Source organism: Mauremys mutica, chromosome 9 (genome assembly GCF_020497125.1).
Source record: "Mauremys mutica isolate MM-2020 ecotype Southern chromosome 9, ASM2049712v1, whole genome shotgun sequence".
In the NCBI taxonomy this organism is placed as follows: Eukaryota; Metazoa; Chordata; order Testudines; family Geoemydidae; genus Mauremys; species Mauremys mutica.
Genome location: NC_059080.1, coordinates 35,832,690 through 35,848,694, shown reverse-complemented (window position 1 = coordinate 35,848,694; position 16,005 = coordinate 35,832,690). Strand labels below are relative to the sequence as shown.

General features: G+C 43.2%; 1 protein-coding gene across 3 annotated transcripts in view; it reads right to left on the bottom strand.

The window, feature by feature from the left end:
* DIAPH2 (diaphanous related formin 2) overlaps positions 1-16,005 on the bottom strand; it is an 834,834-nt gene that overhangs the window by 614,910 nt on the left and 203,919 nt on the right. For all 3 annotated transcript variants that reach the window (XM_045029932.1, XM_045029931.1, XM_045029930.1), the window contains 3 exons: positions 11,452-11,516; positions 8,959-9,063; positions 535-822 (listed from right to left, as the gene is read on the bottom strand). In XM_045029932.1, coding sequence (XP_044885867.1) covers positions 535-822; positions 8,959-9,063; positions 11,452-11,516 — 458 coding nt within the window. The remainder of the gene's footprint in view (positions 1-534; positions 823-8,958; positions 9,064-11,451; positions 11,517-16,005) is intronic.

The following is a 16,005-nucleotide window of genomic DNA, read 5'->3' as shown; positions in this document are numbered from 1 at the left end:
CTACACCCCACATCAGAGTCTCTGAAGTGAGATTGTTTAAAAATCCTGCCCTTGAAATAGAAAATAATGGAAATATAAGCTTGTATACATCATTGACAAAAAAGATATTAAAGTCTGTTTCTTCTAATATTAAAGGTTGTTTCTTCTAAATTTCAAGAAAATTCTCCAGCAAACTTTTAAAAAAGATGAATGGATGAAGACCTAAAGCTACTTATGCTCTGAGATTACTGAAAGACAAACCCTGGAAAACAGCACACAGCCAAAGCAACCAAATATTTAGACTATCATCTGAAGAAGGGGAGGATTAACCTGCAACGTGCTGGAGCTACAATCCACTTTCCCAAAACTGCATCATCCCCACACCATGCCTCCCACAGACAGCCTTGTTCTAACACCTGGTCACAGCATGAACAGATGGAATTCTCAGAGGGTTTGTTGTTGGTGTTGGGTTTGTTTTTTTTATTGTCTCCACAAATTTCACCCTCTTTTCTCTCAAAGGCCTCCCCCTCAATAAGAAGAAAAATACTTAGGTACCTTTGACCAATTGATTCTCTTCATAGAGACCTCAGGTTTATACTTTTTCTTTTCCTTCATTCCATAAGGCAGGGATGCTGGAGCTCCTGGAGGAGGAGGTATGCCCCCGAGAGGCGGCGGTAGTGGAGGGCCACCAAACAGAGGCGGTGGTGGAGGTATACCTCCTCCAGGCAAAGGAGGTGGAGGTGGAGGTGGAGGTGGGATTACACCAGGTAAGGGAGGTGGTGGCGGTGGAGGTGATGAAGGAGGAGCCCCTGATGTAGGCTGACCAGCTGACAGTAATGAACTCTGAAATTTAAGAAGGATCAAGTTATTTATTTATTTATTTTAATTTTGCAAAAAAGCTTTGATAAATAACTTAAACTGACCAGGCTATTTCTATGTTATATCTATCTCTATTTCAGGGTAACAAACACAGCATTTCTCAGATATCTACAAGTACTCAGAAAAAATTGTTTTTAAAACCTACTGTACTTATGACAAGTAACTTTTACAATTTGTACTTTAAGTATAAGTATTTCCCTGCTCTACTGATGTCTCAGCTGACCATATTTTCTCCCTATACTTAGCAGGGTTTTACATGAATCATTGGCAAATAATGACATTAATTGGCTTCTGCTATATCAACAAAAATGCTAGGTTACCTACCTTAATAAACAGTTGCTGCATATTACACCACTACAGATTGCCTGCAGTGAAATAGTCCTTGTAGCTAATATTTAAAGGAGTATCTTACCATCTTCACTATCATCATGATTACATAAATATTTCCCCCCTAAATCAGATAATCTAGGCATTCTAGGATGCCAAATAAGCAAAAATCAGCATTCATACTTACTAACACTAACCAGGTAGGAGGAGAGTTTCAAAGACAAAGAACACTCAGGCACCACATTCCCATTTAAAATGTGCCTCTTAATCCAACACTTCTCTTAGGCAAGTCTCCCCGTCCTCCCTCCCATTTTGCATTTGTCCAGGTTCAGATAGCAAGTCACTAGGAGTGTCAGACTTAGAATTCAGAAACACATGTTTACCAACTTTTTCATAGTGGGTAAAACTTTGAGATATTAAGAGAAATTGTTTAAAAGGAGGGGACCCCAATTGATAGTAGGGACAAATAATGAAATGCAGTCCTTGAAATGAATCAAACTTTAGTCCAGTCCCCTGCACTCAAGGCAACAAGAAGCTGAAGAATTAAAAGTGTGACCAACGCTCAGACCAGTTGTGTGGAAAGCTCTTGCCCCCATCCCACGGTTAAGAGGATAACAAGAAGTGGTGAGATTTCATTTCAGAGATATTTCCCCTTCTTTAATGTAAGCAACCGCAAGTTATCTTGCTAAGTTTACCCTCTCTAGTGAGATGTCAAGTATTTTAACAGTCTAAACATCTGCAAGTGATTAGTGTATCCACTCAGATATTTTTAAAATGCTAGTAATTCAGGAAGTACAAAAATTCTGATCCTAAAGTTATCAGTAATGTAATATTTTCATCTGATCTAGCATGTTTCAAGGTGCAAGCAACGTTTTATCTTGTCCTCTGGTTTTTAAGCACTGCATAAAACATTTCTGATGATCACAGTTGATTCTCCTGAAACCTAAAGTCTAATATGTCAATATTTGGAAAGCCATGTATACATGCAATAAATTGACATGATAGAAAAAATGTACTCTGGTTTATCAGCACCTGAGTGAGACCCTTATCTATAGAGCAAACCATTTGCTGTAATCAAGATTTGATGTGGCAGTTTGTGAGGAAGGTTTATGGCTGATGAATGAAATCTGTGCTTTAGCATGAAATCCCTTCTCTGTAACTTGACTTATAGCAAATATACTACTTTTATGGTTCATGGACATAATAAATCAAGTTATGACACATACTAATACAAGAATAAAAGTATGTATACTTTAATTCTGACAAGATGAAGTATGCGCTGTGTATGAATATATTGTAATAAGTATTTTCCTTCAGAAGAGACTTAGCACAGAGATTTTGACCACTTTCCGTGATTAAAGGTCCCATGACACTTGTGCAAAGGAAGAGATGTTCAACCAATTATGTTGCCCAAATTCAATTTGGGTAATTACATTCTGCTTTCCAAAATTCCACTCTGAAGTTACAAATGGAAAAACATGTTCCGATGTATAAAACATGCCTTTGGTGTACAGAAATGGATCTGTAACATTTCTGCAGAACCAAGACTAGGTATATTAAATTTAAATGACTCAATCATCTGTTTATAAATAAAAGGAATTAATCCAGATTATAATTAAATATACACTAACATTCAGCAAACAGCAAAAATGTTATCTTTATGACATACAGATATATCGTCGGTAAAAACCTCAAATTACTGTATAGCAGAATATTAGTACAGACTAACAGCATCAATTTTACCTAAAAGGTGTTGCCCCAACTAATCAGACTCCATCTAATTCCAGAGATGATATACAGTTAAACTAAAGTAACAGTTACTCATAGCTCAGGGAGTGACTATGAATTTAATTTTATACCACAGTGAGCTTACAATGTCAAACAAGAAGCACCCTCAAGATGTCATTTAAAGCTGATTAAGAATATGGAATCCACAAAGAATACACTTACCAGATATAAAATTTTTATTAAAACTAATGTTAAAAAATATTATATAGTACATAGGTTGGGGAAAGTGCTTAGATTATCCACAAATACAAAGTTGTTTTTTTAAAACAACATAGAGTACATAATCAGCAATAACCAAAATTTAGGTGAATGGATTTAACAATACAGTTTAGAAATTAGAATCCAAATACACAGGTACATCACTCATGAAAAGTTGTGCAGAGATTTGGTTGTGGAAAGCAAAAATATATCAATGGATGGAGATTGTCCCTCCGTAATTTGAGAATTAGATTGCATTTCCTAAATGGACAACCAATCCATGAGGAAAGTATTTATTATTTTCCCGACTGCACTTCTCATCGGCACTCCAGCTCATCCCTTCTGGTATTGCCGATGTCCAGTGATGTGTTCTAAATAGATGTCCTTCGACCACCTGATGGCTTCCGACACCATGAGTTGCCACATCAGTCGAGTGCAGAGTTCTCTCAGCACTCACTTGTTATTGGGGTCCCATGCACCAAAGCTCTGACCATCAGTGCATGTGTCTGGACCTGGTAACTCTTACTTCTCAAGATTTCGGCCAGAGGGGCATATTTCTCTACCTTTCGAGCTCCGGCATCATGGAAGGCTGGGGTCCTGTTCTCGAATGGCACTGTGACGTCCACCATGATGATCTTCTTCCGATCCTCGTTGGTTAGGACGATGTCTGGTCGCAGTTCGCTGTCGGTACCAGGAATGGTGGAGTTCACGGAGACCTTCCCTATGGGTGGTGGGATAGCTCTGACAAGGCAATCTTGGATGGTGTTGTCTCGCAGCTGCCAAGCTCTCGAATGGGGCTTGCAGCTACACGAGATGTGGGGTAGCATCTCGTTAGCATAGCCGCACTTCCTGAATCACTTGTTCCAATTCCCATTCAATGGGACGCAGTTTAGCCGGGCCCTGTGGATGAACCTCCAGTTGGCAAATCAGGTGAAGCTGCCCCTGGGGAGGAAGTGGTTGCTGGCATCCCACTTGCACATCACCTCAAACGTCTTGCCCTGGTCCGGCTTCTGTTTCAGGTTTTCCAAGTATTGGCAGTAGATGGCATCCTTCAGGGTCCTCTCCAGCATGGTTCAAGCTCTTGGAGTAATGATAGCATGATCTGTATTCTTCACCTGTGGCACCAGGATACCCAGATCCTGGCGTTACTCACACCACGTCCAGCGGCAGCCGATATGCTTCTCCAGTCATCGCGTAGCACTGTGGGCACAAGTCCAGAGCAAAGCAAAGTCTCCACTCTCTTCCAAATTCACCTTCCACTGAGCCACTCAGGTAGGTGGCGACATCTTGGCTGGAGGGGGTCCTGGCGATTCTCTTCTTGACAGCATCCTGCAAAGCACTCTCTGCACTGTTCTTCACCATGGCATCCGGGAACATCAGAAGGTGGAAGGCATGAGTGATCACGGCAATGTCGCACAGATCACCCATTCAAGAGACGTTGGAGCTGCCTTGCCTGTGCGAGATGTACACCAGTTCATTGCTGAAACGTCCACTTCTTCACCAGCTGCCAGATGGTGCTCTCTGCCTTGTTCAGAGGTACCTTCACCATGACAGATCCCCTCAGGACGAATGAGATACGGGGGATCAGAAAGGTGTTCAAGGCATTGGCTTTCTGCCATGGTGCCAGTAGGGAGGAGTCGATCCTGGACACATCTCGTAGGATCGCCATGATAGTATCCTCAGGTGTCTGCTGGATGCGGAAACCCGTTGGTGTGCAAAGATGTTGGTATGCTTGCCTGTCCTTGAGGAAGATGATGGGTTCACCCTGGATCTGAGAAGACATTATCTGGACTGAATCCCTTCTTCTGCCATTGATATGCAGGGATGCACACTTCCTGGCACTGAAGTGGAGTCCCATCCAGTTGGCAGCCTGGCTGATGACATCAAGCATTTGTTGGAGACTCTTGAGGTTGTCTGCAATCAGGACCAGACCATCTGCTTAGGCCAGGATATTCACTCTGTTGTCATATAGATTGAAACCACCTAGACCACTGGAAATCACTCGAATGAGCGGCTCCATGGCTAAGTGGAAAATAATGGGGCTCAGGGGACAGCCTTGCTTCATGCTGCTACCAATAAGAATTTTGGTATATTTTACCAATAAGAATTCTCTCCTTCCATGGAATGGATGGTACTGGTGCAGCCTTCATACTGTTTCTGGATCAGTTGGAGAAAGTTTTCACCCTAAACTCTCGCAGCGTGGCAAAAATGTGCTGGTGGGTCATCGATCCAACAGCATTAGCCAGGTCAAGCCATGCTATGGCACATTGCCGCCATGCCCTCCTGGCCATGTGGATAGCAGTCTGGAGGACAAAGTTGTGTTCGTAGCAGCCTTCACAAGATATGAAGCCTTTCTGGATGGAGCTGATGGCTCCTCCATTCACCAGCCAGTCTGTGATCCTAGCCGCGAGGCAGCTGACGTACAGTTTGTACATGGTGGAACAGAGAGAGATAGGTCTCCAGTTGTTGGGGTTGTCTTGCTTGCCTTTCTTGTAGGCGAGAACCATCACAGACTTCTTCCAGGAGCTGGGAGTACGGTGGCACTGTTTCCATTTGTTGAAAATGGCAGTTAGTACCAGGCAACCGGGGGCTCATTTTTTCAGGAAGTTGTAGTGAATGCCATCTTTTCCCAGGGCTTTATATTATGAGAAGTAGAGGCCAGACTTACAAAGACCAAAAATAAAGTCTTGTTCTAGGTCCTCTGCACAGGCAACCCGGGATAGGGGATGAAGGCACTCTGGACGCTGCGCGTCGTTCTGAGCTACATGGTCAAACACTCCTTTGAAGTATGAGAATAGTCTCTCGGATGGAATTGTGCAGCAGGGTGAGGGCCCATCGAGGATCTTTCTCATAGCCTTAGGGTGGTTTGACCAGTAAAGCTTCTGAAACCTGGATGCTGCTCCTGGGTCGTAGCAACAACTGATATTCCTTCCCCTGGCTTTCCTCATGTTGTTGTGGTTCTGACTGGATGCAGGAGCTCTGTGCGCAGTCAGTGTGTTCTCCTGAGTTCCCTTCCTCCCAGATACGATTTCTGCAGACAGATCTTTAGTGAGTCTGTCTACAAGGAGGTCAAAGTCCTCAAAGGAGGCTGTCCTCGCCAACTCCTCCATTGAAGCGGCTTGCCATGGTGTAGCGGTGCTCACCGGGGGCTGCTGCTCTTCCTGCTGCTCAATCTCCACTGGCTCAGGCTGGAAAACTGCTGTGTGATTAGCCTGCTGCCTTTTTCCCTCCCGGCGTGAAGAACTCGGTTTGGCCGGCTCTTCTGGAATGAGGCCAGTGTCTTCCCTTACCAAATTTAGGGTAGCACTGGTCCTTTTAGGAAGGACAGTTTTAGAGGCAGCAGTACTGGCCCTTTTAGGGATGCAGTCTAGCTTGGGAGTTTCCGGAGCAATACTGGTCCTTCTGTGGATGAGTTCTGCCTGGGGGGTCTTTGATGCAGTGTGAGACCTTCCAGGGGTTACCTGTGGGGGGAGGAGTGGCACTGACTCTTTGGACAATGGCATTGTGCAGGACATACTGCAAAGAAGCACTAAGCCATCGGGAGATGGAGTTGCCTTGCATAAGCTGCGAGGGAGCGCCGATCCTACTCTTGGCAGGGTCCAGCTTAGGATTTTTTGAGGCAGCACTTACTCTTTCAATGGTAGTATCCAGGTGGGTGGTCCCAGGGGCAGCGAGTCCTTTCCTCAGTAAATGGTTAGACCAGCTTTTCATGCTGTGGCTCTGGGGGAGATGGTAGGGATGCAGTAGCCAGAGTGTTTGGGGACTCAGAAGCCGGAGCGTGTAATGTTTCTGCTTTCGGAGCAGAGATGGGGTAGCGGCAACATAGACCAGTAGAGTTGGACTCTTCCAGTTCAAGATGTCCTTTGCAGGAGATTTGATGAGACTTACATTTCTTCTGCGTCTTGAAAGGCAGGTCGCAGAGAGTACACCAGAAGGCGATCCACTTGCTATGGATTCTCTTGAGGTGTCTTCTGAGACCGCCAATGTACTGGAATCCTCAGATTGGATAGCAGAAGGGGCAGAGGAGTATGTCCATAAGGAAGGGATACTGGAGATGGACGCAATTGTTCTCTTTTTCGTCTCCCTCTCTTGGATGAGCTTCAGTTGTATCAACAGATTCACTAGATGGTTCTCATTGCTCTGGGAAAGTAATATGGAGAGGTTCGGCTGGACAGACATCTAGTGAGATGTTGAGGTCTCACTGGGTGGTTTCTGAGGGGAGGCTTGTCTCACCAGTTGGGGTACCTTCCAGCACAGCAGGACAATGACCAGCATCAGGATCCTGGCCAGTGGAGGAAATGGGAGAAGTTCTCCTTCTAGCATCCCTCTCCTGAAGAGCAGGCAAGATGTTTGTCCTGGGTGTGATGTCCCAGAAGGCCGTCCTCGAGGTGCAAGATATCCCTGCAGCAGAATCTCCACGGGTTTTCTCCAAGAAGGTTCTGCTTTTCCAAACAATGCTGCTCATCTGCGATGTCCTGGAAGCACTGAGGGTCTTCTTAGAGGCTATTCCCCGATGGGCATTCCATGGAGCAGCAGCGGTCCAAGCAGCAGTTGAAGGTTTCTGTGGAATCGGCAAGGGAGTGATTGTCTTCTCAGTCTGTCCTGGAGTCCCCGAAGCAGCATAAAGATTTTCTTTTGAAGCAGCAGCAGTAGACTCCAACTTCAAAGCGGTAGTCTTCCTCAGGATAGCAAGTCGTGTCTTCTAGAAGGTGCAGTTTCTGTCTCAGTAATTAAACTGATAAGAACAGATACTATGCTTAATCTTAGCCATAAATAAAATATATTGCAATATAAACTAATCAATCAGCCACTGTGATTAGTTTGTGTATATCTGTTTTTTGTTTTAATTTTCTGATCCAATAGGAAGGTTTGCTTCACATTATGTCCCATGGAAAGGTGTGCTTAATTCACTCATGGGGGTGCGGGTTGGGAGGGAATCTCAGCTAGAATCTACATTTTAGCATTTACAAAATAGTTTTATCATAGACTATTCATACATTTGACAACCATGAAATGTGAGATTTCAGAAACATGGTAGGAACTTCTGTAAAATATACTTTAAAGTTTATATTAAATTATTTTAAGTAATTAAAATTAGGAACTTTTTTGGATATAATTGGAAGAAAAAAAATTGTCATGAGTTCAAATTTCTCAAAACCACATGACATTTTAGCTTCAATAAGCAAACCAGCTATGACAGGCTTGTCATACACTTATATTTGATAAAATATATTATTTCCATTAATCTTGCCAACATGCTCAGAGACCATCTGATTGCCATATCTGGGGTCGGGAAGGAATTTTCCCCTCATTCAGATTGGCAGAGACCCTGGGGCTTTTTTAAATCTTCCTCTACAGCATGGGGCACAGGTCATCTGCAGGTTTAAACAAGTGTAAATGGAGGATTCTCTGTAACTTGAAATCTTTAAATCTTGATTTGAGGACTTCAGTAACTCAGCGGTGGTTGTGGGTCTATTACAAGAGCGGGTAGGTGAGGTTCTGTGGTCTGCAACGTGCAGGGGGGTCAGACTACGTGATCACAACCGTCCCTCCTGGCCTTAAAGTCTGAGTCTATCCTGCATGCTCTTGTAGAACCAACTCATACCCACTGGTCAAGTAACACCTGTGTACTCTACTTTTAAAATCAAACAATTATTTAAAAGAAATTTTCAAATTGTCACCAGACACAATGCTCTTGGTGAAAATTTTTCTTTCATTCTAACGATACAATTTTCTACTGTGGAACTCACCATCACATGACATAAAATCTATATCTCACTTCATTACCTGGGTTCGTAGCTGCTGGATTTCTGTTTCAAGCTCTTTGATTTTCTCCTCTCGTTTCTGAAGTTCAGCCTGTGCCTCTTGTCGAGCCGTGAATTCTTCATCAAACTGCAATGATTATCACCATTAAATCATTCATCCATCTATGCTCACACTAAATACAGTAGTTTAAGGCTTTAAACAACAGTGTCAGTAAAGCAACAGAAGCATTTGTGGCTCATATTGCTTGACCGATTGGAAAACTACAGAAAACACAATTCTTCTGGTCACTAAGAATTCACAACAATGTGTATAGATTTAGCTACACCACAAATTGTTGTTGAAAACTTGCAGAAAAGCTTTTTTTCCCCAGCACCTTCCAAGTTGTAACCTTTTTAACACCTTTTGACCACTTTTGTTTCCTCTGAAATGACATGAAGCTGAAATATTAAAAGTAACTTGAGTATTCTGGAATGTCATTACAAACCATATTAAATATGGCCTATGGATAACCAGTTGCAATGGCCTATGGGTAACCAATCCTGCTTATGAATGGGTGTAACAATTCTAAGGGGGACTTTTACATTCCAAGAAGTTTTTGGTTTTGGGTTTTTGGGTTTTTGTTTTGTTTTAAAGCAAAAGGGCAATCTGTGACTGGAATAAGCTTTTGTTCTCACATAGATTCTAGCAGCATTATGTTGTGTATTATTAAGTTACTGCTAGGTGCACTTGGATGATCACTTTAATTTGTTCCACAGCAGAAACGTAACACGTTCTCGATTAGAATTAAAGTAATATACCTGAAGATAAGTATAGTTTCTCATTGTTGAAGATTAACAATATTGCTTCAAACTGCAATCACTGTTGCAGATGGTATAGTTTAAAAGGAGTGACTTGCAGTCCTATACTTTTATATTTACAAAATTTAAAACTCATTGACAGAAGTAAATGGTGTAGAGCTGCATGTATGTTAGAAGAGTTGGGTTCTGAACATAAATAAATTAAGAAAGATCTACATCCTGGGAAATTCTGAGGATATCTGAATACAGAGAAACAAGAAATGGAGATCTTCAATAAGTTCTTCCATGTCTAATCTGACAGATGAGGACACTTTGCAGATTTGCAACTATGTCCAAGCATTGGCACACTCTTGCTGAATATACAGTTAATATATAGTGAAGATACAGGTCTGCAGCTCATTATGTAATGTTTCCCCCAAATTTAGTTAAGGTCATGTTCCAGGTAGACATGATTTTTGGCCCCAACGTGCCAGGATGCAAAAAAAGCCCAGTCTGAAATATTACCATTTTCTAAATTTGGTACTGAAACTATTTCTACTCTAATGGAAGTTTTTATTTTGGCTTCCTTTAGTAAACTTTTTAAAATGATCATCAAAATCCCTTAGGAGGAATTCTGTAAAGGTTTCTCCTTCAAAAATAAGAACGGAAAGACATAGCTCAGGAAAACATTCTACAACTCTCAAATAGTAGTAAAGAAATTCTGTGCACAGACAAGCATCCAAAGCATTTGTTACTTCAAGGGTTCCGACACCAATAGTGCTGTGTTTTAACTCAGTGCTTAAGTAATATTAAGAGCACTGACAAGTGAATGAGAAGATCCAACAGTCCACTTCAGTTTTAAGTTCATGTATCCATGCATTTCAAATTAGGAGGATTCTGAGGCCAGGTCCATCAATCAATGTTGCTCTGGTCTATTTTATGTCCAGCACTTAGTATTTTCTCACAGGACCCAGAAAGACATGATTGCTGAAAACTTTATAGGGCAATCATAATGTGTTTTTTTTATCAGTGTTTGATATAAGTGAAGTAACTTCTAAGTTACTTAAAGGATACTCTGAAAGTGGAATGTCGTGGCAAAACTCTGAGAATGCTACTGAGAAAGGACTACTAAATTTTCTAAAGACAAACAACCAACCCGAGTGGAATGCTTCACATGGAAATAATTTTAAGCCTGACAATCTCCTCCTAATAATGAAAAGAAGAATCATTTCTATTAGGTCTTTTTTTATAACTTAATTGACATCTTTAGAAATATATTAAATCACAAAGATTAACATTTAAGAAATACTTGTTCTGAGATAGCAGTGTAAGAGTGCTTTTCCACTACTTATATCAAAGTATAGTATACATTACATATTTGAAATAAACAACACATGCTGAACAACTCAATGACCCATCTCTATTTTTTCTGTATACAAAGATAGTATACTTGACAACACCCCCAAGAAAAAACAAGTGTAGGATAAGCTCTCTGAGATTTTTTTTCCTATTGCTGTCTGAAGCTAACATACACTAGCAGCTAAGAACAGTAGACTTGATATATCAAATCACTTCTGCAATAAGGATACAAATTATGTAGTAATGCTGCCAAATATTGATCATAACAGCAAATCAGTTTCTCTATCTAAGCCTCAAGGTGGGAAAAGGTTTTTGATGCATGTTTTAATCAGAGATTTCCAGTTGTCTACATTTAAATTATAATGATTTATGATCTTACCTTTTTGGAAAATTCTGCTGCTTTTTGTTCACTTTCTTCTACTTTTGCTTTGTTCACACATGCATCTAAAAGGACAATTACCAAGACAAAATTGGTTAAGACAGTAAGCACTACTAAGTAATAAACAAATACACATATTTTCAAAGTACAATGAATTGCTACAGAACCAAATTCCAGAGTTTCACCTCTGCATTTTTAGTTTTCCAGAGGACTAAATCTTTCTTGAACCCTTCCTCCTTTCCCTATGTCTCTTGAATAGACACACAGCTATAGAATTTCTTAGAAATATGATGTTACTTCTATATGTTTTACCTGTTGCTCAGAAAAGCGCATTTACTTTCCAATAATTACTTAAGTACAGCAGTCTTTAACACACTAGATTATATATCAGGTAATTTTTGCCCTTCTCATTTTCATTTGATTTTAAATGTAAATCAATATGGAAATTCTCCCCTTTAATCGAGTTTTCTACATTAGTACAGCCATCCCTTTCTGCAGTTGGGCTTGAGAACACCCCTTTAACATATTGAGAACACTCCTTTAATATATGAAAGTTATATGTTATGTTAGTTTAAATAAAGATTACCTTGAAGGCTTTTAAAAGCAAATTAGAACATATATTTTTATGATTAATCCCTAGCTGTTACAGAAGATTTTTCAGTAGATCTCAAACTGTTGTAAAAAAGCAAATCACTATCATTATCCTCTTTTTACAGACACAGAAGCTGAGGCACCAGGAGGTGAAGTGACTTGCCTATAGTCACCCAGCAAGCCAGGGTCTTGAGTCCTGATCCAGTGCCTTATCCACTACGCCAGTCTCTCTCAAACTTTTGTACTGGTGACCCCTTTCACACAGCAAACCTATGAGTGCAACCGCCCTCATACATTATAACGCTTTTTTTGTATTTAAAACTATTATAAATGATGGAGGCAAAGCGGGGTTTGGGGCAGAGGCTAACAGCTCGCGACCCCCCATGTAATAACCTCGCAACTCCCTGAGGGGTCATGACCCCAAGTTTGAGAACCCCTGCACTAGGCCCACTGCCTACCTCCATTATGGCTCAATGTTATTTTCCAATTATATCTTTCCCTTTGTAGAGTGAGTTGACGTTTGTTTAAAAAAAAAATCACTCAAACTTCCTTATTTTCTAGCATTAGAAAGAAGAATTATTTCTCAAATTAAGATATGGTAGAACAGAAAAAAAAATCCCTCTCTCCCCCACTACATAACACTGGTAAAGAGACTCCCAAACTATGAGAGCTTCTTAAAAATCAATAGTCTTTAATTACATGACTGAGGAACCAAATTTCTCAGATTTGTGAATAGACTAATTGCTTCAGGTTTGAAAACAAAAGTTTGATTTTTAATTCACTAGGTCAATAGAAAAAAAATCAATTAAGTGCATTAGCTACCCTGAATAGATTTTAAAACTACAGGAGATACAACAGGAAAATTGTCACCTTTGATTATTTTTCTGTAAAGTGCCTAGCACTCATTTACTAGCTCAACTTACTGATAAACAGAGCAAAAATATTTCATAGTTACAATTTATTTAGGTTGTGACTCTATAGAGATCACAGCGGGAAGAGAGCAAATTTTTAATTAGCTTCCTACATCCCATGTCTAGCCTCTTAAATATTTACATTAACAGGTTATCATTCCATTCAGATTAATTTCAAGCATCTGTTGATGTTAAGAGTGAAGAAATATTGGCTCCCCATGGGTCACAGGTTCTCTACTGCATAATGACAAAAAGGAAGAGCAGCAACTCTTATGTCCCAGACAATGTATTCCAGGCCTGCACAACATGCGGCCCACGTGGGCTCACTGTGCGGCCCGCAGGGGGTGAGTAGGTGGGCTCACTGTGCAGCCCACATGGGTTGAGTAGACAAGCCAACAGCCGGGGTGGTGAAGGGGCCAGTATCAGGCTGGACTCTGGAGAGTGAGGATAAGCCAGTAGCAGGAGGAGGGGGCAGCAGCAGAAGGTAAGAGGCCAGGCAAGTGAGCTGGCGGTGGGGGAGGGGGGCTGAGGAGATCGGGGGGGGGCAAGTGAGCCGGAGGGGGGGCTGAGGAGGTGGACAGGAGGGGGCAGGTGAGCCGGCGGTGGGGGAGGGGTGGCTGAGGAGGCAAGTGGGGGGGGAGCAGTGCTTGGGGGGGCAATTGGGAGAGGCAGGTTTTTCTGTTACACGGGCAGCTGAAGAGGCGAGCGGGCTGGGGGGCCGGTGAGCCGGCGGCGGGGGAGGGGTGGCTGAGAAGGCCAGCAGGCAGGGGAGGAGGGGGACATTGGTGGGGGGCAATTGAGAGAGGGAGGTTTTTCTGTTGTTACACAGGCAGCTGAAGAGGCGAGCGGGCGGGGGGGCAGGTGAGCCAGCGGCGGGGGAGCGGTGGCTGAGGAGGCCAGCAGGCGGGGGGGGCAGTGGTGGGGAGGCAATTGGGAGAGGGAAATGGCAGAATGCCCCTGACGGTCCCAAATGTTCAAGTAAGTGCCCCAGGGTGGTAAAGAAAACTGGGTCATTAAGGCTTGACAGTCTCTGGGGGGAATCACTGCTAATCCCAGGACCAGACAGGCTGCTGTGTTTGGATCAGGGTTCAATGTGGCTGTCGTCACTGTAGGAACTGCTTCCATGGAAAAGCCACGTTAGGAGGACCCTTAAATGTATATTTAGCTTCTTTCTATCTCGCAGTCAGAAGAAGCTGGCCCCATGTGCACACATCCAGCTCTCTGGACTCAATCCCACCACACTTTGGGAACCTGTACAGCTGAGTCTGTCCCCAGCAGTGCAAAGGCAAAATGAGGACAGGATCAAATCAAATGTCCATCCCCGTGTTAGAGAAGAGGGAACTATGACATACTGCACATAAATCCGAACCACTTCGTTAGCTGAAAAGTTAAGCCGTAAATTTTAGAGGAGCCCAGTTGGCCCATCAACAGATCTCACTTATAAATACTCGACAGCTTCCCTAAAACCCAAAGGCAGGACAGCCTAGAAATGAACAGTTCAGGGATCCAACCTCACAGCCATAACATTCTTCCCTGTTCCTCATCATCCCCCCTGCCCTGCCTCCAAGAATCCCAGCCACATCCCACCCGATCCAGGGCCCGATCTCTTCCTCTGCAGAGCAGCCCTTGCCACAGAGCTGGGGCTCAGCAGAAGGGCAGTTTAAATAACTTACAGAGTCAATGTTACAAACATGACATAGGTCTTTGTGATCCCCCAGCCCTCCCGCAGTAACACCCAGAGGCCCCCGTCCGACTCTGCCAGACACCTGGTGTTTGGGGCCAAGCCATTTTGGGGGTAGGAAGCTAGGAAAATGTTCAGAAAGGGAATGATGGATATTTGTGAAATACCTTAATTGCAAAACCCCTTTTTTTTACCTGGCCTAGGAGAGCTCAGGGGATCTGGTAATTTTTTGGAGAAGTTACAGGGAAGTTAAAAATGGATCTTAGTTGTAAGTTAGGATCAGTCTGAACTATGGAGTGGCTACCACTGGCCCATTACATCCAGGTGAGCATCTGTATAGCAGCCTTGGGCCTGATTTGGCTCCCATCCCCTCTCCAAGGGTTGCAGCTGTCTGGAGGTGCTTGCCTTCCACACCTTCCTCATTCACACCTCATTCATTCAACAGGACAATCGATTACAAAGTGGGGGGAAGATCTTATTCTACTTCTAGCAAAAAGACATTTTTTATTTTACCTTAATTATACTACCTCAGGCGCCCGATATAACATATTACCAAGGTTCAATACAAAGTAATATAAAAATTATACAAAAATGCATAATGCAGAGATTTATCTACAACTGCATTGATTGACTGCTGTATGCAGTAATATAGTGACCCCTGGGTCTTTGAATGAGGCTTTATACTTGGGGGGGGGCGAGCGGCAAGTCGGAGACGAGCAGGTGGGCAAGCGGCGGGTGGGCAAAGAGGCGAGCAGTGAGCCAGCAGGGATTCTAGGGGCGGGCATGGGGGTTTCTGGAAGGGGAGGGAGGAGGTGAAAGGAGGCGAGTGGTGGGTGGGAGACTGACTAGGAGAGATGCAGCAAGCAGCACCCGAGAACAAAGGGCACCAGGGTCTGGGAGGGACACGGGGCCAGCGGCAGCGGGACACGGGCCTGCAGAGGGAGCTCCAATGGCTGGATGAGCTAATTCATGAGAAGACCAGCAGGAGGCGCCACCAGGGTGAGTCCTGCTTGCTTACACAAGTGCTGGGGGGGGACGTGTTTCGGCAGGGCTGGGTGGCGCTGGGGGGGGGGGGTGTTCAGTGGGGCAGGGGGTTTTGGCCCTCAGCTATTTTCTTTGGAGTAATATGTCTCTTGCCGCTTTACGACTTGTGCAGGCCTGATGTATTCTGTCCCCACAACATGCAGTTGAGGGTCCAGGTCCTTTGGAGGACATGGGAGGAGGTGAAAAACAAGGTTTTGGTTTCTGAGAACCAGTATGTTTCTGCACAGTAATCTGCTCTAACAGCACTTCTGAAAACCCCACAATAGGGTGCAGGCGCTAGGAAACTGACATTGGCAGCGTAGGAAGAGGAAAATAGAGCAGTCAGGT